Raw genomic sequence first — 26,244 nt, 5'->3', positions numbered from 1 at the left:
TTTTTTATTTCTTTTTGAATCAGGGTTCATCCATCTATCTAGCAAGTCACTAGAGGTCAGACCACCAGCAGAAGATGCATGCTTTCAAGTGAAACTTGTAAAGTCAAGATCAGAGCTGATCAGAAGGATTCCCAGCAGTGTTTTTTTTTTTTCATAGAACAGCAGGAGAGTTAATTCCATTAAAAGATCACAAAAGCATGGTCAGCCTAAATTTGATGTTACCTAGACAGATTAAAGAAAATAACTTTTTTTTTGCTGTTCCTCTTGTCCCCAGGACATCGGTGTAACTAACGGCCAGTTTTCAGATGTTAGTACTCTGATGAATTAATTGATGCATTGTTGTCTGTGACTTCCAGCGTGAGAAGCTGATACATGAATTGGAGGAAGAGAGACGCCTGAGACTCGAGAGTGAGAAGAGACTGCAGGAGGTGATTGTGGAGTCCGAGCTCAGCAGAGCTCAGATGGTTTCAATGCAACAGCAGTTCTCCAGGTACCACTTTTCTACTGTTCGGGGGGTTCCACACCATTTTGAAATAAACCTCCCCCAGGCGAGCGAGAATATTCCTATTTGATTTCAGAATTAATCTGCATTAATTACGAATTCTTAATTAATATTTAAGAATTAATTATTGAGGAACAGAGGTATTGCGGAAGGTTTTACTTGGAAGGGGACTCTCTCTGCTCTTCCACTGAGAAATTAAGAGTTTCACTTGTCTCTGAAGGTTTCCAAGGTCATCACCTAATGAAACACTGAGACTTACATTTTGCAGTTGTCATTATTTAAGTGGGTGGCCCAGTGTCACATTATTTAGCATTATTGCCTTGTACTGTTGGTGCCCTGGGTTCAGTTCCTAGGGTACTGTCTATGTGGAGTTTGCATGTTCTCCCTGTGTTTCCATGGGTTTCCTTTGGGTGCTCTGGCTTCCTCCCAAAGTCCACAGACAGGCTGGCCGGTAAATTGGCTTCTGGGAAAGCTGCCCCCGCTGTGAGTGTGTGTCTGTGTTCTGTGCCAGCGTCCCGTGTAAGGTGTATCCTGTCCTCCACACATTGCTTGCAGGGATAGGCTCCGACTCTCCCGAGGCGGCTAGAAAATGTGTAATTATTTATTTGTCATCTCATTGTAATTAAGTATATAACAAGGCAACAAAACACTCTCTGTCTTTGCTTTTCTATCACATGTACAGTATGGTGTATGGGAGCAGACTCTTATCTTACCAGTCCTGGAATTTAGGTTCATAAAACATATACAGTATATACCAACCAAAGGAGTTCATATTTATTAAATGATATATTATTCATTTCTGTGATGCCATTGAATATTAAATTGAAGAGACGCCATAAACTGTTCTTAAACATTCTGTGTGAGTTACCAAACCTCCTAGACAGGTTTCTACTTCATTGCTATGCTGATGAAAAAGGGAGATAATTTGATTGATACAGACTGGAGAGTTATGCTTGAGCATTGTTGAAAATGTGACATTTTATTTCAGCACGTCACAGAATTTTTATGTAACATTTCATTACCAAAGTTCGCATTGGTTGCCTTAGGCCTAGAACCATAGCCACTCAGAGAACCAGATTCCACAATAAGAATGAAAGGCATCCTGAGGTTATTTTGTATCTGCCGTAAGCACAATTTGTCCTTCTTGTTTCTGTGCTGAAGTAGTGAAACATGTCTCATCTAGAGTGCATCAGCAGTTTGTTGGTTGTACCTCCTTTTACTCTGTGGCCCATGCTGTCTCTAAGAATACAGCATGCCTCAGTGTGTATTTAGGCAGAGAGCTGAAAACACTGTTATTTAAATGAAAACATATTGAGCTTCTTAATTTGTTCTCAAAGGTTTTATATCTCACCTGGACCCTTCCAGTCTGTCTAATTCTATCACACAATCTGGGTTATCAGTGGTCGTCAGTGACCGATGGTGATGAAGTTTCAAAATTTGCTTTACCTCTGAAATATTTCTTTCTTTTGAAAGAAAGACAAGGCCAATTTTTTGGCTGATTTTTGCAGATGTTACCAGGAAACAGCCTGGGGCTTTTTCAGGTTCCTTGTCATTTAGACAGGTAGGAAATTATCCATCATGCTCCTGTAGGGGTCCGATAAATGAGATGTGTTGTGATCCTCATTAAATTATGTTTTCTGTTTGAGTGCAGTTCTGAGCTCCTGGATTACAAACCCTACATTATTTAGTGCAGACAAAAGGGATTCTTCTTTGAGCACACCTGTAGGGGGTTTAGACCTCATGGGATTAAAGCCTAATACATCACTATGTTGCTAAATAACGGGTGTTACTTTTTTTTACAAGTATGATGTTGGCCATTTAAAAATTATGTCAGTTGTCAAAGAACAAAGCAAGCAATTTTATGTCTGCTGCAGGCAAAACAGAATAATTTATGTGCTGAGAGACACCCAAGCATTTCTTTCAAGTGCATCTTTCTCTAATTGATATCAACTCTGTAAAGTGTACAAGGTATTTTCTGGAATGGCTTCTTTTTCCATTATTTGATGTTTTTTTCTGGATAGGATTGCATTTGGCTGTAATATAATATAAGCGTGCACACTTTTATACAGAGTGTATGACCTGATGTCTTTTAGAAAGTAAAGGAATTTAGTTGTATCATTAAAAAAAGCAAAGTCAGCTTTCCACTTTGGGTGAGTTAAACGAGGAATGCTTTTCAGCAGCATGTCTACTGAAGTGTGACATTAGGTGGAATATCTTGCCAGTCAGCTTGAGTGTAAGCTAATCATCTTCCTTGGGTGGAATTGGATTCATAATTAGTGTATGGCAATTCAAGACAGTGCCTGAAGTATAGCATTTATGGAAATGCACTGATGCACTTGGTCAGAAAAAGCTTTTAATATAAATCCTTAAGAAGCTGAGATTGCCACACTTTCAATTTGTGAAGACCTTTTTAAAAACTCTTAATATTTATTGTGTTACTTGAGGTTGTAATGACTTGCAAAGAAGTCAAATGGCATCTGGGTAATGTATGTGTCAGTCCCAATTTCTTTGTGAATCTACAGATAATGTAAAACAAATTTTATTAAAAATATAAATTGCATTTAGACCATAAATAACCTTGTGCTTTCAGCTATGGATTTGTGTATGTGGGAAGATGAAAACACATTTAAGCTTTTTTAGCTTTTAGAGAAAGAATATAGAAGGAGAAAAATAGTAGATGGTGTCAGAATGTTGTGTACAGCCCACAATAAAACATTGAGATAGTAATGTGGAGGTTTCTACTGATGCACACAGTATGTACACATGATATTATGCACAGCCTTTACAGAAATCATGTCAATCTACATTAGAAAGCTTTGTAAGACCTTTATGGGATTCGCAAGACAGACCCTAACTGACATTATAGGACAAAAATACAGTTTTAAAATTAATTAAAATTAAATTTGGTCCAGTTGCCTGGTAAATGTTATGGTTAAAGAGAAGGGACTGCAGCAGGAATGTGCAAATACTGCACATGCTGATGTTTTGCGACAAAATGTCTAGGTTATGTGCAATGATGCCTGCCACCGGTGGAGGTGGGCCTATTTATTTGAGAAGGAGCATTTCCAGTATTAAGCAGTACTGCTATATTACTAGTCAAAGCTTCATATTGATCTTTGAAAAGGTCAATACATTTACATATAACTCAACTGGTTAGATGTTGAATCGCATCTAAGCTGTTCCTTTTTTAGATCTATTCCAGTAAAACGTCCAAGCATCACCATAATTTTGTCTGGCACAATGAGAGATGTACATGGTATATGCTGATTTATTTACATTTTGTTTTTGTTTATTTATATTTTGGTGCTGCTTCAGAACTGTCTTTTTGTTGTTTTCTTTGAAGTGTTTTCAAAACACAAAGTCAAGATGTTTTCCAGATGCCTGGCTCTTGTAGTACCTGAGTTACAGCACCAAAAAAGAAGTCTGGATTGCATGTGAGGCTGCTATTTGATTCCAGTCCTCTTCTGCTTTTGAAGCCATGGTTTTGTGGCACTAGCATTAGAAGTACACTATATGACATAAGGAACCAGATATCAATTGAAGTCTGAAGAAAAATGTTTTTAGAATATTGTTTGAATGGATTTAAATGGAATCCTGTCTGGGTGAAAATCTTGACTGAAGAGCTTTTCATAAACTAATATATACAGTATGAGGAAAGAGTAACGTTTATGAGGTTTTGTAAGTGGAATTATTTACAGGAATGTATTTAAATTAATCTTTTGCTATGGCTTTTTTATTTTTTAAAGAAATATACATACTGTAAATAACCATTGTGCTAAATTTGTGAGAAAAGGTTGACGGTTTTCGTATATGCTGTTTATTTATATTTCATATATTCTACGATAATTAAAAACACACATTCTTGTTTGTGGTTAATGTTTGGGTTAATGTTAAGGATTGTATTTGCCAGATTGTATTGAGGAAATTTCAGGTTGCTGAAACATGATCAGTGCAGCACTTACGTTTTCACACCGCAGTGTTTGATGTGATGAGGAATGTGGCACAGCAGAATTGTGTGTGAAAGAGTAGTTACCGGTTCGGCAATCAGTGGTTCCTGCTGCAATGACCGTGCCGCATCCAAAGCATGGTGAAGGATGGAGGGCCACCGGAAAGCAATAAACAGAAGGCCTGCAGACGACGCAGTACAGTAACTAAATGTCACACAGCCAACAATCTCAGCTCACTAGAACTACAATATATTAAACTAATCTTGCAGAATTTTTTATCTCTTGAGTTTTTGTCTTTCTGATATTATTTGCATAAATTGTAAACATTTGCCACTTATTGCACTTATTGTATTGTTCAGTAATCACCTGATGGGTGATACATACTGCATGTTGGAAGGTGTTACCCCAGCCATTTGTTAAAATAATAAAAGCAGTTGCCTGGATTGTGGCGCTGTGCTATTTATACAGACAGGTGCAGAAATACATTGTTGCTAAGGAAATTGATTTTCACTCGTTTCTTGCTATACGAGCCCAACTCATTCCCAAATTTCTTCTTGTAGACAAAAACTCATAAAAACAACACTAAATGTATTATGAAACAGTTGTGTGGAGAAATAAAATATTGATACTGTGCAGAGAATCAAAATTATATTATATAAAACGTTAAAATCAATGTAATTTTTACAAATTGCAGTTTTATTCAAAAATATTATTCTACAGCATAGCTAGTATTAAAACCTTACAATGTGTGTTAAGACAGTTAAGATGAGCTACGTGTGGCAGAAGTTACCTCATCTCACAAAAATAGTTATTATACAATATCCATTGCTCATTTTAGCAGATATTAAAAGTGCTGATTTAATGAGAGATGAGTGTATCAACATGTATTGAATAAGACCAATTAGTCTTTAATATTTTGATTGGAATCCAATAATTCCTCATCTTTGGATCTTCTTAACTAATGGGGTACTCCCTGAGAAGCACTGCCCTCTTGGTGCACTGCCCACCAAGCGTCTTGAGCAGTTTTATACCTCTTAACCACAATTTCGGAAAAAAAATGATGCCCCAATATTTTTTTTAAACTTCTGACTAGTTGGTTATCTGTACCCACCGGTTTGGAACAGCCAGCAGTGTGGTTTTTTTTAGTCTTGACACCTCAACTCCCACAAATGCACAAGGGGCTGATGAGGAAGCGTGGGCACGCTCTTCTGCCTCACCCTCCTGTCTTTGGACATGTCCCGGACAGCACAGGCCAAGAGGTTTAGTGGCAAACGGAGGAGAGGAGCACCCCTTGGTAGGGCATGGCCTTGAGTGCACCCCAGCTCAGAAACTCCCCGACGCAGTCAGCTAGTGGCATGGCCCAGGCTCAGATGAGCACCTCGACCTGTTGAGCCACCGGGGGGGCTCTGACAAATCCGATCTGCTGCACAGCGGGTCACTGACGCGTGATACTGGTATGCATCACCCATTATGATTCTTGTGAAGTAAATATTACTCTGCAGCCGCCCATGTTTCTAATAGTGCCACCTCTTTTTTCTGATTACCATCTATGCTTCAAGAGCTGGCTGGATCAAACCAGCTGAAGTGATGGGAATCCATCATTTTCTTCTTTGTAAATTCTGTACCTAAGTACAGTATACACCTTATATCCTTCCAATCGGTGTATCAGTGGCTGTATTCTTGCTTCATTAATCTTTTTAACCACAGTGTAAGTGTTGTAGTGTTTATCTCTTTTTCTTATGCTAAATCAACCCTTCTGTGATCTGTGTAAAGGATTGATTTTTGAAAAAATCTGTTTTATGTACCTGTATTGCTGCCCATTGCTCTTCTGTTATGCCTTGATTTGTTACGGATATTCTGATTAATCTCCATTTCACCTCCATGACCCTCCTATTCACATCAGCATGAGCTCAAGTGTTTGGTTCCTGAATCCTACTGAGAATTATATTTCAACTACTATACATTGGCCCACTTTGCCACTGTTGGTCCAGAGCCTTTAGAAATCAGAAAATCAATTACTTCTTATTGGACAACATTGCATCTGTCTCTGTTTGACTACTCCTTAGCAAAATACTTATTGTGAAGTTATAAACAGCTCTCAAAACAAACAAAGCTGACCTCAGTGTGCATACATCAAGACTGAAATTTAGTTTGTTAGAATCAAGATCACAAGCATTTGATATCTGACCACTAGAAATTATTTGAGCATCATACTGTATATCGGAGAGCCTATTTCCCCAGCATTTTGCTACCCATTACCACCAAGCACAATCAAACAGCTGTAGTCAGCCATCAACAATGAACCACACATCATTGGCTACATGTATTCATCTCTGATGTGTCAAAGCTTGCGATCGATGTCCGAGATGGTTATACTGGTGTGAGAAGTGGGATGAGCCCATTCTGTAAACCGCCAACAAAACCTTTCTTGTGACTGATCTTAGCCCAAATCATTAAAAAGAACTGATTCCCATGTTTTTAGGAAATCTAAACACTACCTAGAAAACACCATGGACTGTTATGTCATGCCCCCAGCTGTCATGCCAGCTGGTTCATTTTCACACACACGTTCACGACCAGTGTGTCATCGATTGCATCTGGAGGAGGAAGATTCACACCTTGTTTTGGCATAAAATATTCCCAGACCGTGTTTGGCAGTTTTGACAAAAGTCTTCTTTGATATAAGCTCAAGAGGTTGCCCATATCTGTCCGAGATGCAGGGCATTGGATGCCTCAGTCTAGATAGGTGGACACTTTACCAGCAAATGATGTCAATGCAAAGCCATCCTTGTTCGTAACAGACAGCAAAACCTGTTGCTTATGTAATGAAACATACCACTTGAGAAAAGAAGTGTTAAATGGGAACAAAATTCCAGGAAAAAGAGAAAATGTGTAACTATTCTGTTCTGGAGCTGAAGCTAAAAGCAGTAGCGAGCCATCTTCTCCTGATTTACGGAGACTTGAACCATCTGTTTTTCCCTCGTGTTTCATAGTGGGACTGAAATGCATTCAGCGTTGTCATGGTGTTTTTATTAAGGTCACCAAGAAATAAAACCTGAAGATTTCATGCATAGCTTTCAACATACTGCAGCTTAATGAAATGTAAGTGCACAAGTGTAACACAGTAATTTTAGATTCTAGCTTGACCGAATCTGTGCAAATGTTTCATTGGCATGGTTGGGAATGTATGAGGTAAACAGAGATAAGGCATAGGAAATATGATTATAAATAAATTCTCATTATAGGTGCAGAGAAGTGGGCAAAATCGCTCAGGTACAATTTATTCCAGGTACAATTATATAACCTCAGATTCTGTTTACTGCTGCTAACAGAGCTTGCCCGAAGGATGGCAATATGTTAAGACATCTCTCCGCCAGTGGATGATCCAGTGGGAGGCAAACAGCTGTAGGGATGATTAAAAAGAATGTGAAAGTTGTCCTTCTTTAGCATAAATAAAAAGAAATGTTTTCTTTCAATCTCCTGGCCACCATTAAATTCCATGTCTCCTTTTTTTCCTGTGTTATATTTCATAGCCTCTTTTTATTAATACTGATTTTTTTTTCTGGTATTTGTCTTGCAGTAAATTGTCAGGGTTATATCACAGCATAGGACTAAAGGTTTAGTAGGTTTGGCAGTTACTGGTCATTCTACACCAAGCAATACCAACTGTGTCACACATCCAGTCCAACTCGCAAGGACTGGAAAAGCGGATCAACATGTGGGCTTTCATCTTTATGGAGTGTTTTAGCTGATACTAATTAAAACAGCAGCTGTTGCACTCGAGATAGTCAGGAAGCAACATTAACAAATGTTTTTCGAATTGCTATTGACATATTTCATGAATGCATTCGGTTATTTCTGTCTGCTTGTTAAGCGTCCTGAGTGACAACATTTCAAGGTTTCATTAAACATCTGTATCCGCATCTCAGAAACCTCTGCATCTCAAAATATAGTACGGTCATAAAGCCACACATTTGTACTTTACTGGAAAGCTGTCTGCTGGTAAATAGTAATGGCATCCCAGAGTCTATCCTAGAGGTACAGGGCCTAGAGCAAGACTACATCCTTGTTTGGGAAACCATCTGTCACAGGGTGGTCAAGCAAACACAAGGGTCAACAACAGCCAATCGATGCAAAATATCATTTTTGAGAAAAAACCAGAGCACCTGACTAACAGCCACGAAAACCTTGGTAGAACCAAGCCCAGGATCAGTGATTTTTGAGGCAGCATCATTGAGAGCCATGCCTCCATGCTGCAAAAATCTCAAATAGGAATATGGTTTTCATTAAGGCCAGGTTGTTTGATGTTTCAAATTTCAATGCATAGTTAGGCTGTTAGTACTGCACCCAATGTAAAAGATCATTAGATGATATTCAGCTTGTCTCATCAATACATTCTTGAACAGATACCAATCACTTTAATGGCAGCAATGCCAATTTTATATCCAGGACACAAGAACTTCTGTCTCGCATCAATGAATGGTTCAGCCCAGATTCATACCAAAGATCTCAAGGCCTTAGGCCTTATTCTGCGGTGTTGATTAAGATTTGTACCATATGTAGCCATCCCAATTTTAGGATTGGGATGTGTGTATCCAAGTGTAGCCACTTTAACTAGGGAGTGACATGTTTCTAAATTTGTTTTGTTGGCTTTTGGCCACCGTGCACATCATGAGGAAGTCAACATCCATGAAACTAGTTTCCAACCTGCAGAACAGTTGGGCAGCAATTATATAATGTTATCTATCAATTTGGGAGTCACATGTTGAAACAGAACACTGGCTAGATAACCCCTAACCACCCCCCTCCCCCCACTTAAACAATGATCATGATAATTCAATGGTTTGATCATTTACTTGTTTTCCTATATAATACAGGTCGATCAGATAATTACAACAGAGGCATTGCAATATGTTGTTTCAGCAGTGCACAGAATGTTGATGATTTCCAGAGATGCACGAATGCCTATGGCATCACCCCTATACTTAATTTATAGATATGCAGGTGGAATGAAAGCTTCTATCCTCTTTCAAAATAAAAAAGAAAGAAGGCTTTAGCTTTATTCTACAGACCATGCTTAAATGCGGCTAGGGAATATTTCTATGCCAGTTTAGTCAATCTTGGTTATTAAGTGATCTTCTTACGATTCCAAATATTTATTGTAACAAATGAATAGTTCCACTTTAGGAGCAAAGAGAAAATAATAAATATCAGAGTTCCATTACATCTTGAAGGAACCCTGTAAATGGATAGATAAGTAAAATCCTTCTCATGTCTTCTAAGATAAATACAGTTTGAACAGGGTGGAAATCTGTCCTTTGGCAGTCCCTCTCCCAGCATGATTCTGTTTGCGCTACATAAATCAGTAGCAATTTCACAGCAGCTTCATAACTTGGATATCAGATTGTTACTTTGTATTGCTTGTTTACATGTTTTTGTTGTTTATTGGGTCGGATGTACTGTCACAGTTTAAATTTGCAATATTAATTAATTAAGAATCGTGCTATTATTAATGCAAAACATGCAATGCATAAATGATAAAAAGAATAATCTGCTCTTATCTAAAATTGTAGTGCAGGGTAATCATACAGTATTAAGCAATTGCATGTTAATACTTTATTTAATGATACTGAAGTCTGCTATTGAGAACTGTATGAAAGAAGATGGTTTAACTCATTACTGTATCATACCCATTACAAACTGTGATTCAAAACTGTCTGTCTCAAATGATTACAGTTGGTCTCTCCTTTACTAACCTCTGATGTTTCCTGATGCACACATAGAGTATTATTCTATGTCTCTCTCAGACGTACGTACAGTACACACATCGCAGTTACTTTTTCAAGCTAATTATCTTTGAAAGCTGTTAAGTATCAGACTAAGCAAAGATCACACTGGAGAGTTTCATACTCTGTAAAATCAGCTCAGTCAAGGGCACTACAGATATCTATTGCTCTGTTGGAAGGTGGCAAGCAGTAATTAGCATAATCAGTGTATGCATATGGAACCGTTACATTACTGTCAACCTCTTCAGCACTCAGGGACTCCTCCAGATTCAGAGATCCTGACAAAACAAAGTGAGCCGCAGGCTAGAAATTTCTATGAGGCCACTGACCATGTGGAAGACATTATTGGCAGAGTGCTCATAGCCACATCTTCTTTCCAGTTGCTTCAAAAAAACAGAAATGCAAAGATAATTGTCCTTTGATATTTTATGTAACACATTTGCTGCAGGGTATGTATTCCAATGTTCTTACTTCACATATTATGCTGAATATAGGTACTGTTTAGATAAGAAATCATTTCAAATTTTCTTGTTTAGCATAAATGCTGTAGGGTTAGGGACATTTAACACTTTATAAAATATTTTTTAAAGAAAAACAGCCAATAGGCAATATCTTATTAGTTTAAAATTGTTATTTAACGTTGTTTTATTTTACAGTGCATATCTACACTTTCAGTGCAGCTGTTCTTACCTTTTTATTATTGTTTAAGGTATTTTTATTTTACCACTTGTTTCAGTATGTTGGCTGCAGTGTGATTTTAATTCTTCAGATAACAATTAGCACTGAGAAAAACAAATAAATATATAAAACAAATAAGTCATGTGTGTAAACCCTTTTAGAATATGAGTTGAACAAGCAGACAGCAGAAAGTGTCCTAAGCTGTAGGAGACTGTGGCACGGTGAGCTTTTTAAGATTAGTTGAGCCCATTCAAGTTTTGAACACAGTTAAATTGCTTCAATTCAGCTGGTGAAGCAAAGTCTCACTTCTCCTCCACGTCTGCTGTATAGTGGACTGAAGTGGGTGCTACCCATCAATGTTGGAGGAGGGAGTGTTTCCCCTCCTCTCTGTGAAGTACTGATTATTATTATTATTATTATTATTATTATTATTATTATTATTATTATTATTATTGTTATTGTTGTTGTTGTTGTTGTTAAATAATGCATAGCCCTCTCCTTGCCAGATGTACCTGTTACTGGATTTAGCACCCTTAGCGAGATTCTAATTATCTGACGCCTCCATGTTCTGGACAGATGGTACATTTGTGTGGTCAGTTTAATTAAAAGCTTAGAGGCCCACAGATAATACGGTTACTGTGTTTTCGATGTCGTGGCCATGTGATGGAGTTCAGCTTTTGCCGTATGTATCCAGACCGATACGAGAGCACGTCGTATTTATTTGTACGGAGTGTTTGAAACTAATAATAATCACAGAACACATGCAGCGCACATTGCTGTGTGTTACAAAAGCATATGCACTCTTCATATTGCCTTCATCATTGTCTGGTTAGTATGCTTTGAATTCAGCTCTGTGTTTGACATTCAGATCAATGTAACAACTGGAAGAGTGGATCACAAGCTCTGTGAAGGAATGTGTGTTCTTCAGTATTCAGGAAAGATGTAATGTGTTTTCTATCATGTAGCATTTTGATATTTAAATCTGCTTTTCTTTTTCCATCTTTTGCTGACCTCTTCTTATATCCATGCAATAAATTTAAAAAGGTCACCACTTCAAGCAAACAGTGCTGTGCAGATGTCTTAGACATCTTTGCCACAATCAGAAATTACAATTACAATGTGTACTGTATGTTATGAGCTTCAGTCTCCACTTGTGTTTCTGTTATTGTTACAGTTTAGTGTGGACGAAAATCAACCAAGCTTATCATTTAGTATTTTTCATTCATATTGATCAGAATATTTAAAAGCCTAATCAATGCTCCAGGTAAACTATACTGTACAGGAGCTGCCAGTTGTGAAGTAGTAGTCACTAATCTGTCACATCTACCAATCAATTTGACCCATTTTCTTCTGTTCCTTGTCATTATTCTTTTCCTCTTATAGTCAAAGAAAAGATCTATGGAGATTAACTGCCAACTGTTCAACATAAAATGGTTATAATTTCACAAGACGTTTTCATACACAAAGCAAAAACAGAGAGCAAAAAGAGTGGAACAATACAAAATTTCAAAGTCTACAGCAGTATGTCTTAATCTTGAAAGAAATAACAATTTATTCACAATTATGAAGACAAAGTATTGTAGTATTGTACAGTACATGTATATCTACTTTATTTCAGAAAATACATTTTATGTACAGTAGCCTGAAATCCATTCTTATATTCAATTTGATCTATTACTTTTGAAACTACAGTAATTTACATAATATAATAAAGGTAGAAACAACTTGTATATCCAGTTTAAGACGTAAATCTTAGCAGTGATGATAGAGCCAAACACATTGTTGGTATTAGATAGATACTTTATTGATCCTGTGAGGGAAATTGCAGTGTAGTTAGTTTAATTGGAAAGTCTAATAGTATTTTTTACCTGAAATCTACATTATGAGATGTCTAAAAAATCAAGGGTTTAAAGCAACATCTAAGATCAAATTACAGTTACATTAATAACGTAAAATTGCGTTAGACAGAATCCATCCTTGGAAATCCTCAATCATTGCACTTATTCTGAACTCCTTCACTTTTAGAAACATATCAAAAACACAGCCCGGAAATCAATGAATTAGTTAAATCACAGAAACGTAAGTTTCTCAGTAACTCAGATGAGGACACCTAAAGCCCTTGAGGTCCAGCAAGCCAGGGTTTTTTTCAGTCTCACAGCACACTCATGCTGAACATTCAGGCCAGCGGAGTTATATGATCAACCGTCTATTTCTCTTCCCTAGTCCTTAGCATCTGGGCTATTAACTGGCACCAGCCCTGCTGGAATGTGGAGCCCCTGCACCACTGATGTATTGATTGGAATGCTGTGCCTCTGTGGACTAATCTGATATTGCCCTTTGCATTTAAAACAAAGATGTAAATATAATTATAATCGTTTTCCTGGTTGAACAAGGTATTTCCGAAACCGTATGATTAACTTAATTTTCAGAATGATAAAACCTTTTTCATACGTAACGCTTTCCAGGTCTTCAGTTGCATTCTCATGACACACACACAAATAAAAAAAGCTGAGCCTCAGAGCCGAAGAGACATTTATAAAAGACCGGCATCGTTACTGTTTTACTTAAAAATTCTAGACATCCTTTGCTTAATTGCCAATTAGGCTCCTAGATTCTTTCTAATTAACTGAAGATACTGCCACTTAGGAGAGCTTTATTCCTTTAAATTAAGACTCAGCAGAGCAGTATTTTCCCCTACTTCGAGATGCCCTGTCTGCTGCCTGCTCTGCATTAAATAACATCGGAAGGTCTACGAGTGGTACAAGACAAACACCAGGAGTTCACACAGCTTGGTTTAGAGAAAGGATGGGGGTGGGGAGGAGGAAACGGGCAGAAAAAAAAGCCTTTGCTTTTAGCAAAGAATAACATTTTGGTTCAACATCAACGGAATCTGTCATTTGTAGTCGCAAGGTCTCCTTTAAATCCCGGGTCATCGTTACGCCAGCTGTTGTCCATGAAGTATAAAGTGCACCACAATACTCCTGTCATTTGCCATGTTGTTTCTGGTTTGCTTTCGTGTTGCTTTTCCGTTTATTACGCAGGCACACAAGTGCTGAGGGAAATACAAAGTTAGTGTTCCTTTACAGAGGGAGCAGACTTGGCAGCTCCAGCAGAGTTATAAATGGGAGGAGACCCTCGTGAGTGGCTTGACCAGCTCCCTTGCTCTGGGCAGGGCTCCGGGTTTCACCATGTCTTGTTATTAAACTCTGGGATTAGAGGGAGATTGATTCTGCCCGGGCGATGTAGGTCAGAAGCAGGCAAGTGCGTGGTTGATAGTAGCCTACTCATCCTAGTTTGTAAGGGCTGAGTAGTGTTCTTGCATACTCTAGCAGCTGGGAACAAGAGGGGAGGAAGAAGGAGTCGGGGAAGGAGAGGTGCTGCTTTCTGGACATTCTGAGAGTTAACGAGCCAGCAGCAGCCCTAAGCCGGCCGCTGTTTAACCCGTGCAGTGCGGTACTGCACATGTGAGATTTATGAGTCATGAAGGCACCATGTGGAAGAGTTCCTGTGCTGCACAGTGTGGGGCCAGGCTAGCCCTGCCTTAAAGCAGCTTCAGAGGCTGCTCAGTCCGTGAGCCAGCCCTCTGTAGGGAGCGTTTGTCCCAGTCGGAGACGGCAACCAGGAATGACAATGTCCCGGCAGGCGCCAGGCAGGAGAAGGAGAGGCCCTGTGCTGTCCTTCATGGAGGAGCCAGACTTTGGGCTGCAGCTGAGGGTAAAAGCGGCGTTCAGGTACTGCACCTTTTACCTAACCCACCTAACTTCTCCCACTGATCCCTTTGAGCTTCTGTGTAGATAGGCTCTTGCCAGTCTTCATTCATCACGCATAACTGTTAAATAAATAATTAAGTACTGTACATTGGTGAGTTAGAACTCTATGAATGATTCATCTACTCATCTATTGTACAGTTTTCTGCCAAGGTGGATAAAATGAATAAATCGTTAAAATAAATATTAGAAATGACCAAAGTGAAGACTGGGTTTGGCTGAGATGCTGTGAACAGATTTGACTATTTTATCATAACAGTACAGTTAACAGTTTTTAATAGTTTTTCTAATTGTACCGAATGTAGAAATCTAAAATGCAGTGCAACGGCTTTTATACATTTTTGATTAAATGTCAACAAGGAAAAAAAAAGTCAATTTAACTGACATTTCATATATGAAATGGGTCTAATTTATTTTCCACTAGCACTCAATTGCTCAGGCTAAAAAATTAACTGGAAAGGAAGTTAATTACAACATATACACTAAGTTATATCAAAGCTGTTTGATGTTGCTTTATACAATTAAGAAATATGAACAGTTCTTTTTTTTCCTAAGGTCACTGTAAGTTCTTATTGATGAGATGCAAAACTAAAAATAACACTAATTTATCTTTCAAAATGAATTTAAACTTCCTCGAAACACGTCGTTCTACACAATACTACCCACGTGCCCATAATTAGTTCCATTCCTGATCGTGAATGTGCATTCCACAGCTCTGAAACTAGCAAATCATAAAATAAGTCAATAAAACTGTCCCATGATTGTGATTGTGTCCCATGATTATTTGGAGACCAGTGCCTTTTCAGCAGTATTATGGAATTTATTCTTACTGTTACCCAGAAGTGCTTTACGCTGGGATTTAAGAGGTTTCCAATCAGTGCAGCTGGAGTTCTCAGTACATCTGGTTAAAGAGAACTGATGTGTTTGACCACTTGAAATAATCAGAAGAAGCAATATTCTCATCAGTACCTTTACATCTGGTATTTTTCTAGGAGCAGATCCTACTTTAATATTCTTTTAAGCTGTCCCACTGCTTTAGTCATCAGAGACAGAAGGAAGTAAGAATCCCCAAAGCTGAGCAGTTCAATGGATAGCAGACTTTCCCATTCTATATATAGCTAGTTATCCATTTCTTTATTTGTAATTCCTTCCCTGCTTCCATTGCTTAAGATGCATCAGAATCACAGATTTGTAGTCCTCAGATCTTGCAAAGATTAATTAATTTAATACCCTCATAATAGCTATAAACATTATAAAACTAATTTAATATTTTCTGTCTCAAAACGCATATCAAATGGAGGCAAAATCGTAAAAAGATTAAAATGGGTCCCAACATATTTTGCCATATCCTTATGGCTGATTGTCCAGACTGAACTATTGACCACACATTGGATAAGGAAAGTAACCCAGTGATGTGGTGACCCAGCAGTTTAGCAATTGATAACCATCTTTGTCCCTGTTCCTGGTTTTCCAATGAGTTGTAAATATGAGGTGGGCTTAGAGTGATGTGGATTGGCTTGTCATCTGGCGAAATTTACTCTCAATGCCATGGTTTGTTTTTGTAAATCCAGAAGAGTAAAATAGATTTAAAATACCGGATGGTGTTTTATAAAATCAAAAAACTCATAAATGCAATAATTAAATCTTTTTATAATAATTGCATAATGACATACTTGAGTTGTGGTGTTGGCTGACATAAAACTGTAGTGTTTACTACTACTGTACAGCCATGGCCCCAGGATGTAAAACACAATTTGGAGAAAAACTGTTTTTCCAACAGGTAGCAATATATAAGCAAGGTAAATTTGGCAGTAAATGTAGAAATATATATGGCTATACAAGAGAAAGAACTAAAAAAGATAGTAAAACATGGGTATAGCTTTCAGTCAATACCTGTATACCTGTAGATATCTGAATGTTGAACCACTGATGCATTCTGGTTTAAATTACGAGAAAAAAACTTTGGTTTCACATACTGTGTAGTATCAGGTATGTAACTACTGTATGTTTGCCTGAGTTGTTTATTCATTTCTTTTCTGGGTGTAATGGACTGTATTTTACAGTCACATTCTGCTCTCTATCCTGTTCAACTCAAAGTACACCTCTTAGGTATCACTGACCTAATACTAAAATACGCCACTTTAGAAACTATGGCAAAAAATTAAAAATCTATGTTGGACCACAGCAAATTCTTTAATTACAGATACGGTAAAAATGCTTCCCTAAAAGATTTAAAGGGCTTATTATGGGCCTTTACAGGAGCTGTAAAAGAGGTCAGATTACAGATTTCTCTGGAAGTAGGGCAGCCATGTTCACATCATAGGCATGGTTGCCTGATGTGATCATTAGTGTGCTGTCGCTGAGCTGTCAGCTGTTGGATAATGAAACGGCAAATAACATCATGAAATTTAATAGATTCACCTCAGCTGTATATTTGTACTTACCTTGATTTATGTATTTTTATACTATAGTATGTACAGTATGTGTATGTAGATGCTGCCTCTTAATCTTAGACTCTTAGACTCCTAATCTTAAACTTAAATCTTTAACCTAATCTAGGACTCAAGCAGTTCTTTAACTAGCTTTAAGGTGGTTTTGAGTTTTTTTTTTCAAATAACTGCTTAATTTCTTACTGTAACATTTGTATTCCAATACAGTTGAAATGTATTTGGCTCTTGATACATCGCCTCTTCTTCTCAGAGACCAAATTAGCTGCACTCTGCGGATTTGGGGCTTTGGACTTCCACAGTGGAGTCTTTTGGGCTCAAGACATTCACCACAGACACATTTTTCACCCTCCAGGGGCTCATCGATGTGTTGCCGCTGTGCTCGTGGCAAAGGATAATAGGGTTCAGTTTTACATTTGCGTTAAATGCCTCTGTTGAGCTGTCTTAACATTGTGTTTCCTCTTCATACAACATCTAGTTAGGAGTTACTCAAAGAGTGAAGCTGAAGGACAACTTTGAAAGAAAAAGGAAGGCAGCACTTTGACAGTCGTAGAGTATGTGCCGTGGTACAAAGGTGGAGAACAACATAGCAGAGCTCAAGACGTTTTGTGCTGAAATAGGTTTTCTTTTTGGAACTAACCATGTTTGACATCTTTTGCCTCAGAGGTCTTTCTGTTATAGCAATCATGAAATAAGGCGGTAGAGAGGCAGGATTATGTAATGTGACAGAACTATGTCTTTATTTTCCACCTAGATTGTCACAAATACCACAGCACTTTGGCATTTCAGTGGTTGTTTGATGCCAAGAATAAACTTATGACTAATTGGGAAACTTCAGCCTAGAGTCCTGGTTCAGCCATGTGTTGAACTTCTGTTTCTTAATCTCTCATAATGCATTGGTCGTTTCTAACAGCAACAAGTCAGATTGTGATTTGTAGCAACATGGACAGATATATTGAGATGGAGTATTTAATAGCTTTTTAATATTTAAAATTGTAAAAGCTTATTAAGTGGAATATCGTATTTTACTTCATAGCAATGGGTAAGAGTCAGGAGATATTCGAGATTTTAGTTTACACTTCCAGAAAGAAACAAATAGAACAGCACATATCACAATCAGTCTGCGGTTTCCTACTGAGGATTAAAGCTGAAAGGGTGTAGGGCACCAGTTTGAAACACATGGCATCTCTTCATTAACTGTTTGTTTCAAGTGCTCTGCTTTCATGTGTATCTCATTGAAAGGTCAGAGTTCCGCTAAGATGAAAAAAAGCCACTGGTCCCCAGTTTTGAAACTTTGTAATGCTATCCCTTCTTAACATGCATGACGGCCTCCCTGCATTTTATGACGTTTTCAAAAGGAGGCTCAACTTGCAACAAACTTCTTGGTTTTCCTGTGTTCATTGCTTTGCAGTTGGGGTCTTCTTTTGCAGTGAGTGAGATATGTGTCTTCATATTGGAAACCTAAAGGTAATAATGAGCTTTTGTGAAAACCAAAGCTAAAAGAGGATAAAAGGCTTAGTGCACGCTTAGACTACTGGCAGGGTGACTAATTGTGTGGTTTTACAGTCAGCTGCAAAGAAAAGAAAAATAGGTGTTTTCCTGAAAAAGCTTTAAATAATGAAACATTTCAAATGCTGTCTAGCCAAGATGTGTTTAAGCGGAGCAGGATAAGGCGATAATATTTATCCATCAAATGATGGTCATGCATGGCACCACATGACCTGGATCAGGGAAAACAACTGACTTATTGTATTCTGCTGGTAATTTCGTGTGGCTTTAAAGTTTTTAATTGTGTTGCTGTCAAAATAAATTTACAAGGTCTAGGGTGAGCTGAGCTGTTAATACACTGTTGACAGAATATGTTTCACTGGAGGCTTCCTTGCTGGTGTCAGGTAGGCTGAAAATGGAATTTCTGTCTTGAATTCTCCTGTACTGTATTCCAGTTAGCATATATATTTAATGAATCCATCTATTCAGAACTTTCTCTATGTAACTTGTCAAAACCGCCTGTTGTTCTCGTGCAACTTCAGCAATGCTCTTGAGTACTAATCGAATCTACTAATCACTGTCTCTCTACCAGTTATAGATTTAGAAACACTCTTTCACAAATGTACATTTATTCTGATTTAATTAATTAATTTAATTCTTAGAATGCTTTTCTTATCAAATGCATAAAAATTGCGAATTTCCACTTAATTTTGTCACTATTTTTACTTCCACCTAGAGTAACAACACACAAATGCTGTAAACCCTTCAGACAAGGTTATCCTGGGCTAGGAGATCTTAACCAAGGGAAAATGTTTTAATCTGGACTCGTCAGAGTTAAGGCAACTTAAAATATTCTTTAAAAGCGTAAAAAGAGCTTCCATGTATATTCACACTTTCAGAAAACAGAGAGATGAGTTAATATAGTTAACTTCTATTAACTTCTGTTCTGTGATGTATGAAAAATACATACTGACAGTTATCCATTTACTGAAAAAATATGCAGTTACACAAGTACTCTAGCAGCAAGTACTCTTGCGATTAAAATTAATACTAAATTAATACTGATAATACCAAGAGTAATAGTACTACGTGGTAGTTAGAAAGTGCAGTGAAAATCAAAAGACACATTTAGGCTATTTCTTAAATGCTGCTGTTTGTAAATAGTGTGAAGGTTTCACGTTTCAGACTGCACATGCCAGCAACCAAATGGCCAAAAGTCCTGAAGAATCTTTCTCTTGTCATACTTTCATTGAAAGTAAGATGTCAATGGAGGCTACCATTATGATCTTCAATAGTTAATGCCTCAGATGTTTCTGTGCTCAGACTCACATGCTGCAAGTTATTCAGGCAGGGATCTATTCTACAACATTTCAGACCCCTGTAGTGCACAGCAGGGGCTATTTTCTTAGGGATGGACTTAACATTGCCCATATGGGGGGTTATTTATGGATATGTATCCTTTGCTTCCAGGCTTTTTTGGCCAATGTGAGCTAAGGATGTCTCTGCATCACACACATGAAAGGAACCATCTTGTAAAAATTATGCAAAGATGAACATGCATTATTTCATACCAGTGATGCACTAAACATGCCTGCTTTTGCTGCTAAAATCATTCAGGCATGTAATGTTCCCAACTGGCCTATTTTAGAATAGAGTCCTGCATTTCCATGGTGCTGCATGTTGTGCTCTACAGTAGAAAATGGTTATTCCCGATAGGACATTTTTGGGTATTAAAGACAAATGCAATATTTTGTTTCAATCATTTAAAGGGATCTTCATAAATGGGCATGTGCAGAGTTCCAAAACTGGGTGAGTTCTTACCTATAAATTGAAGTTTCACTAGTGCTGTTGTCGGGTCCTTTTCATGTAATAATGGTTTATCAGCTTTGAAGTAAAAATAATTTATTCTGAAGAGGTTTGAGTAGGAAGCTGCTCAAGCATGCAAGCTGCAAAGGAACAAACAGAGCTTAATTCTGTGATGAGACACAGGCTGAAATAAGGAAAAACACCGCGTTTCAGCTCTGGAGTCTTCTTCTTATACTGTACCTCAAGAGGTTCTGCAGCTGAAACATTGTGGCCAGCAAGCATCAGCTATTCCAGACTTGACTCTTGAAAGTGTTGGTAGGGCCTTCAAGACAGAATCTAAATGTATTTGCCAGAAAGCCTAAAGCTTTCAAAAAGGAAAATACATGACTAATAGGTCTGCATTTTAATAGTCAGGACATGCAGAGGCCAGCTGGAATAAAAATTATGACCACAGATTCACTCTGCTGTTTAAATGAGTCTGCAGTCAGGTGGTCTGTAAACCCTTTGTGAGGCCTTTATGATTCGGTGTATTTGGGGTTCTCTTGAGGGAGACTCAAAGTAAGTTTGGAAATTATGGTTGGGGTTAATGGGATGGGTTAATATACAGTACAGTAGTTGAATGCATGTAATTTATGCATAATGTGGTTTTGGAAATGATGGAGATCTTAAATATATCCTGTGTGGCTGTGTACAAAATTGAAATCCAGAGGGTCTACAAGAAAGTTGGATTATCAATTTGGAGGAGATTTTAATGGTTTTAAAGGCTTCTTTTGGATGTATTGCTTCTGTTTCTGACATGTTGTAATTCGCTCCCCATCCCTAATCACAAGTACAGTTACCTCAATAACATGTTGTTGTTTAGCTATTACAAAGTGTGTATATTTTTTAGATTTGTGTATATTTATGGAAACCTTGTTATAAAAATGTTGTAATTTCCAGTACTTTTCAATGAAAAAATGCTCAGTTATTGAAATTATCAGATATCTTACGTAAATGTAGCTATTCTTTTAGTACAATTGCAGATTTCACATAGTTTTTTAAAATAACCTTTTAATCTTTAAAGCATATTCTGCATAGTGCGTCTTCAGGTTCTCAGCTCATTAACTAGATAAAGATTTTCTATGCTTAATGAAGCAGCAGAGCGAAAACAAAAGTCGGCTTTTAAAAGTATGAAAAGTGTAATTGTAGGATGAATCTAGCTTTATTAATATACAGTAAGCTGTGTGCACTGCTGTTGGATTTATTAATTTGTTGGCCATTCACTTTGTCATCTACAATATGGATTGTGTAGTGAAAATATATATCATGTAAATACAGTAACTGGTCCACACTTATCATACTGTATATTCTTATTACTGGGCCGTAAGCATAATGATATTTTGAAGAGAATTAAATGTGGAAAAGCGTTATGAACTTAAAATAACTTTGAGGTATCAGTCCTAAGTAATTTCACTGGTAAATAACTTCAAAAATGTACTAGAATTTAGAACCACTGCACCATCAAAATATGATTATTTGGGGGTAATTTTCCATGAAATTCTTATTTGCAATGTTCCAGTACATAAATCACAGTAGAAATGTGGCAAGAATTAAATGAATATCAGACCTCTTAAAGATGCTCTTATTTTGAATGCTTTTAGTGTAGATTTTTTTGGCAGATCTAATAGACTGGATTTAAGTATGTTTTTGCTGTTTAAAATCTAGATTTATAATTTACAACGTATGTACAATAATACATTTTTGGATTTTTGTTTGTTTTTCTTTAATGATTTTAAGATACCGAAATCTCACAATGCCAAAGTGGTAAATGGAACATTGAGTGAGCTTGAAAACTTAACAAACTCAAAAAAGATAAACTGATTCTTTAGTGATAATGACTTACAGTGCAGTTCAGACTATATCCTTAAGAAAAAATAACAAAAATATGAAAAACCTGTGCAACAAAAACATAGAAGGAACAACATAATGTCCTTAGTTTATCGAGGAGGGAAAACATATACATTAAAAGCACCACTGACAATGTAAGCAGGAGTCTGAATTTAAAAATTGTGATGCTTTTTTTCAGTTAATTAAAGGGTTTCATTTTTGTCTTATGATTTGAAGTAGAAATGGTATTGTAGTGGAAAGTCCACATTAAGTATTTCAGGTATAAAACTGATGTCCAAAATTTTATGTGTATTTCTTCATTACTGAAGAAGTACTGTATTTTCATTAAACTTCATCTCAAAGGAACTGACTTTACTGGATTCCCCGAGACCAGCAACTTCAATTTGAAAGATATTTAGTCCTGTAGCTGTTACATATGGAACAAAACCCAATTTATCCCTGGCCTTTACCAGTCATGGCCTCCTTATAATCTCTGTCTAGGAGTCTGCTTCATTAGTCTGTTCTCCTCCCACTGATAGCTGGTGTGTGGTGAGTGTACTGGTGCACTTTAGCTGCTGTCGATTCATCCAGGTGGGGGCTACACAGTAGTGGTGCTGGAGAGGAGTCCCCATGGCCCGTAAAGCTCTTTCAAGTGGAGTGTGCAGAAACATTATATTTTCATTTATATTATATTATCATTACTTACATTGATCGTGTTCATCCACACCTTTAGCTACAGTACTGGTGTCTCACAGTGCTACAGAGGGTAGTAGCACAACTTAGGTTGTACAGTAGTGTTTATGGAAACTCACTTTTAAGGTCACGGTACATACAGTTGCCATTGAAGAGTAGCATGGCTAAGGATGGGATGTCTTTGTAAGTCTGAATTCGGTCCCATTCCTGGAGATCATACTCTTGAACTCCACAAACTTCATCCTAGGGGGATCCTGGCTCCTGGAGGTTTATGGGGCAGTGATTCACGTTGCCAAGTTTGAGGCTGAAAATCTTGAGTAATGAGCTACATAATCACAAGCCAAATATACAAAAGCTGTTTTGCGTGTGATTGGTTTGGAGCCAGTGAGAACAAACTAAATACATTAACTATGGCAACTTAGACCTCCAAGGTCCTTATTCATAAGATTTTTATGAGGACTTTTGCTCATGCATTGCCAACACTTATGCGTCAAATCTTGACTAACATGCTGAATCTCAAATCAAATCTCTAATCTCTAATCAAATATAAAAAGCTGGTTAGCAAATGCATCAATAGCATTGATTTTGTGCCAGTGAGCTTTGAGTGTAAACTGTAAGGATCCCTTTTCAATGCAGAAAAAGAAGCTTTTGTGGTAAGCACTGTGAGAGGCTGTTTAGACCTAATGAAGTTAAAGAGTGAATAGAACCAAAAGATTTTTAGGTGCACTGACATTACTGTTATATGAAAAGACATTATGTAGGTAAATATATTGTGCTGATTAACATCAACAGTGTTGATACGGTGATATGTCAACAGAGTCTATGTTGAAAGTCACAGGCTAGTTGGGTGTGTGGCCACCACTGGAAGGGGTACAGGGTATCTGTGAATAAATGCTTTGTACCAGACTGTAGATGCTGTGATGTTGGATTTTGTCCCATTATACTTCTAGAACCCGTTTAAGCATGGCCTTTTGCTGGTTTCTGAGGGCTAGATGTCACAGCCTTTTCCACAAAAAGTCAATGGGGCTCAAATCTGGCAAGTAAGGCATCCACAATATAACTGTCACAATCTCATCTCACGAGAAAGCAATGTTTCACTGGCAGTGTGAGCGTGTACTTTGTCCTTTGTCCATGTGTTGTCATGTTATTATGAGCTAGCAGTAAGGGCAGCTGGTGAAGTCCCAGGTCTCAATAAAGCACAGTGTGGTCAATTAATCATTACAAAGGCAGATCTGTAGTGACTAGACCATCCTGCCCAGATCATCACTATACCTCTATCGATTTGTCTCTTGTTCCCAACAATCAGCATATTGTTCTGCACATCTGTGCCACATTCATTGATGTTCATCAGGGTGGTCTACACACAACCGTAATTCACCCTGAAGAAGAAATTGGTTCCTCTACTTGTGAATCCACCTTGGGTGACATACTCCAGCCTCTAAAGTACTAATGGCAGGAAGACTCTTTTTTTTTGATAAGTGGGGCATATTGGTTCCTTTCCATATTTTTTATATTCACCTCATTCAACAGATTAAATAATTTCATCACCTGTCACATTACCTGATCCATTTTCTGTGATGTGCTTTTGTGCTTATAATTACATCAGAACCTGATCCACCTGATCCAAGGATCTCAACCAGATGTTTCTTGAGAGAAGCCATGGTGTAGTCTCCAACGACATACTGTCGTCTCTTTATTTGTGAAAATTAGCGTGTCTGTCCTTTTAATTTTGCTTCCCCTAGGTTCCAATTGCGGCTTCTGGTTTGTGTTTCACTGTTGATTCTCAAGATTTCCATTTGTTAATGCCTGTGAGGAGCAGGTCCCTTCTCTGTTCAAGGCTAAAGTAGTTCAGGTCTCTTACAGTAGCTGGTCAGTCTGAGACTTTGAGCCATGGGATTGTACACAGTATTGTAAATGTGGTTTTACAAGTTCATTGTACCATTTACCATAACATGTATTGATTTACATTTAAACCTTTTAAAATGGTGTGTATCCTAACGATTGTGTTTGCCATTTTAATTACTTCCCCAAATGTGTAGAAGATGTAAATGTAAAGATGTGAAAAACCATGAACACCAAACGTTTTATTCGTACAGTAAATATCTTCATCTAGCTTAACATTTTCAACACTGTTGGAGTATTGGACATACAGGATGAGTTTGTAGCTTCAACTGGGTTTATTAAAAGCGATAAGGACTAGTGAAAGGGACAACAACCTCTCTTTCTACATTATGTGCTGCATTTTGAATTTCATCATTTACTAAAGAAATGTATTTTTTTCTTCGCTATCATTTAGAAATGTGATAAATCACAGCAGGTAAATACGTACAGTACCACACCTGATTACTTAAGAAGATTAAATAACTTAAGGATTATACTTCAGCATTTTGTAGTGGGGTATTTTTTAAATTGCTAAATAATATGCATATACTTTATGCAATGATCAGATTTTTGATTTTATCTGAAGTGTATACAGATGCAGAGACATTTGTAACTTAACATTCAATCTCTTAAGCTTAGAGTAACACTTTACATATTCCGTGTGTGCACTACATGTCGTGAAAAAAAACAGCTTTGGTTTTAGCTGTGGGTTGCAAGCACCTGAATGACTTTATTATGGAATGTACAGTATGGAGGCCATAGGCACTGCCATTCTTAATTTATACAGAGAGTATATTTTGTTTTCTTAGCTTTGAGCTTTGTGGCTTTAACACGGTGACTTAACCTGTCTGTTGAGGAGCTTTCTGTCCAGTGCATGTTGTCTTTCTGATTAAGGTCAGCTCCTAGGCAGAGGTTACAACAATCTGCCATGGGACACAGTGCAGTGCAGTCTAAAGTGGTGATTACAGCCAGCTTACTGATTCACATTTGGCCAACAGATGGTGTAGCTATTCATAATGCACTCTGCCAGTATAGGATCTTGTACACATCAACTGGAAAATTGCAATAAAAATAAGTAAAATGTCACTGAGCATTATATTATGATAAACATGATAAGTGACTCACAGTGATTTCAGTGCTGAAAGAAAAGTAATCAGGCAAATGCAAATAAATACAAATATTAATGAAAAGGGGAAACCATAAATGTCAGCTAGTCATACCATTTATTGTGTCATTAAGGTTACGCGAAGAGGTTATCAAGAATGTTATACACAGTTAGCATTCATTATAATAATTTGTAAATTTTTCATTTGATAGCATTTTACATATAAATTACATATAAGTGGTTAATAACTTTGTATTAGTTGCGCACTAATACTACTG

At 37.4% G+C, this 26,244-nt stretch overlaps 1 protein-coding gene across 15 annotated transcripts in view; it reads left to right on the top strand.

Moving 5' to 3' along the window:
* The window catches only part of LOC148649414 (nck-associated protein 5-like), a 263,578-nt gene that overhangs the window by 147,700 nt on the left and 89,634 nt on the right, over positions 1 to 26,244 (top strand). For 14 of the 15 annotated variants that reach the window (XM_088606030.1, XM_088606032.1, XM_088606033.1 and 11 more), the window contains one exon: positions 357 to 490. In XM_088606030.1, coding sequence (XP_088462156.1) covers positions 357 to 490 — 134 coding nt within the window. Of the gene's footprint in view, positions 1 to 356; positions 491 to 14,169; positions 14,645 to 26,244 lie in introns of those variants that run through there. The other variant, XM_088606040.1, reaches the window with a different exon arrangement.

The sequence above is a fragment of the Lepisosteus platostomus genome, chromosome 14, assembly GCF_059453375.1.
Source record: "Lepisosteus platostomus isolate fLepPlt1 chromosome 14, fLepPlt1.hap1, whole genome shotgun sequence".
Lineage (NCBI taxonomy): Eukaryota > Metazoa > Chordata > Actinopteri > Semionotiformes > Lepisosteidae > Lepisosteus > Lepisosteus platostomus.
This window is presented reverse-complemented; position numbering and strand designations above follow the sequence as displayed.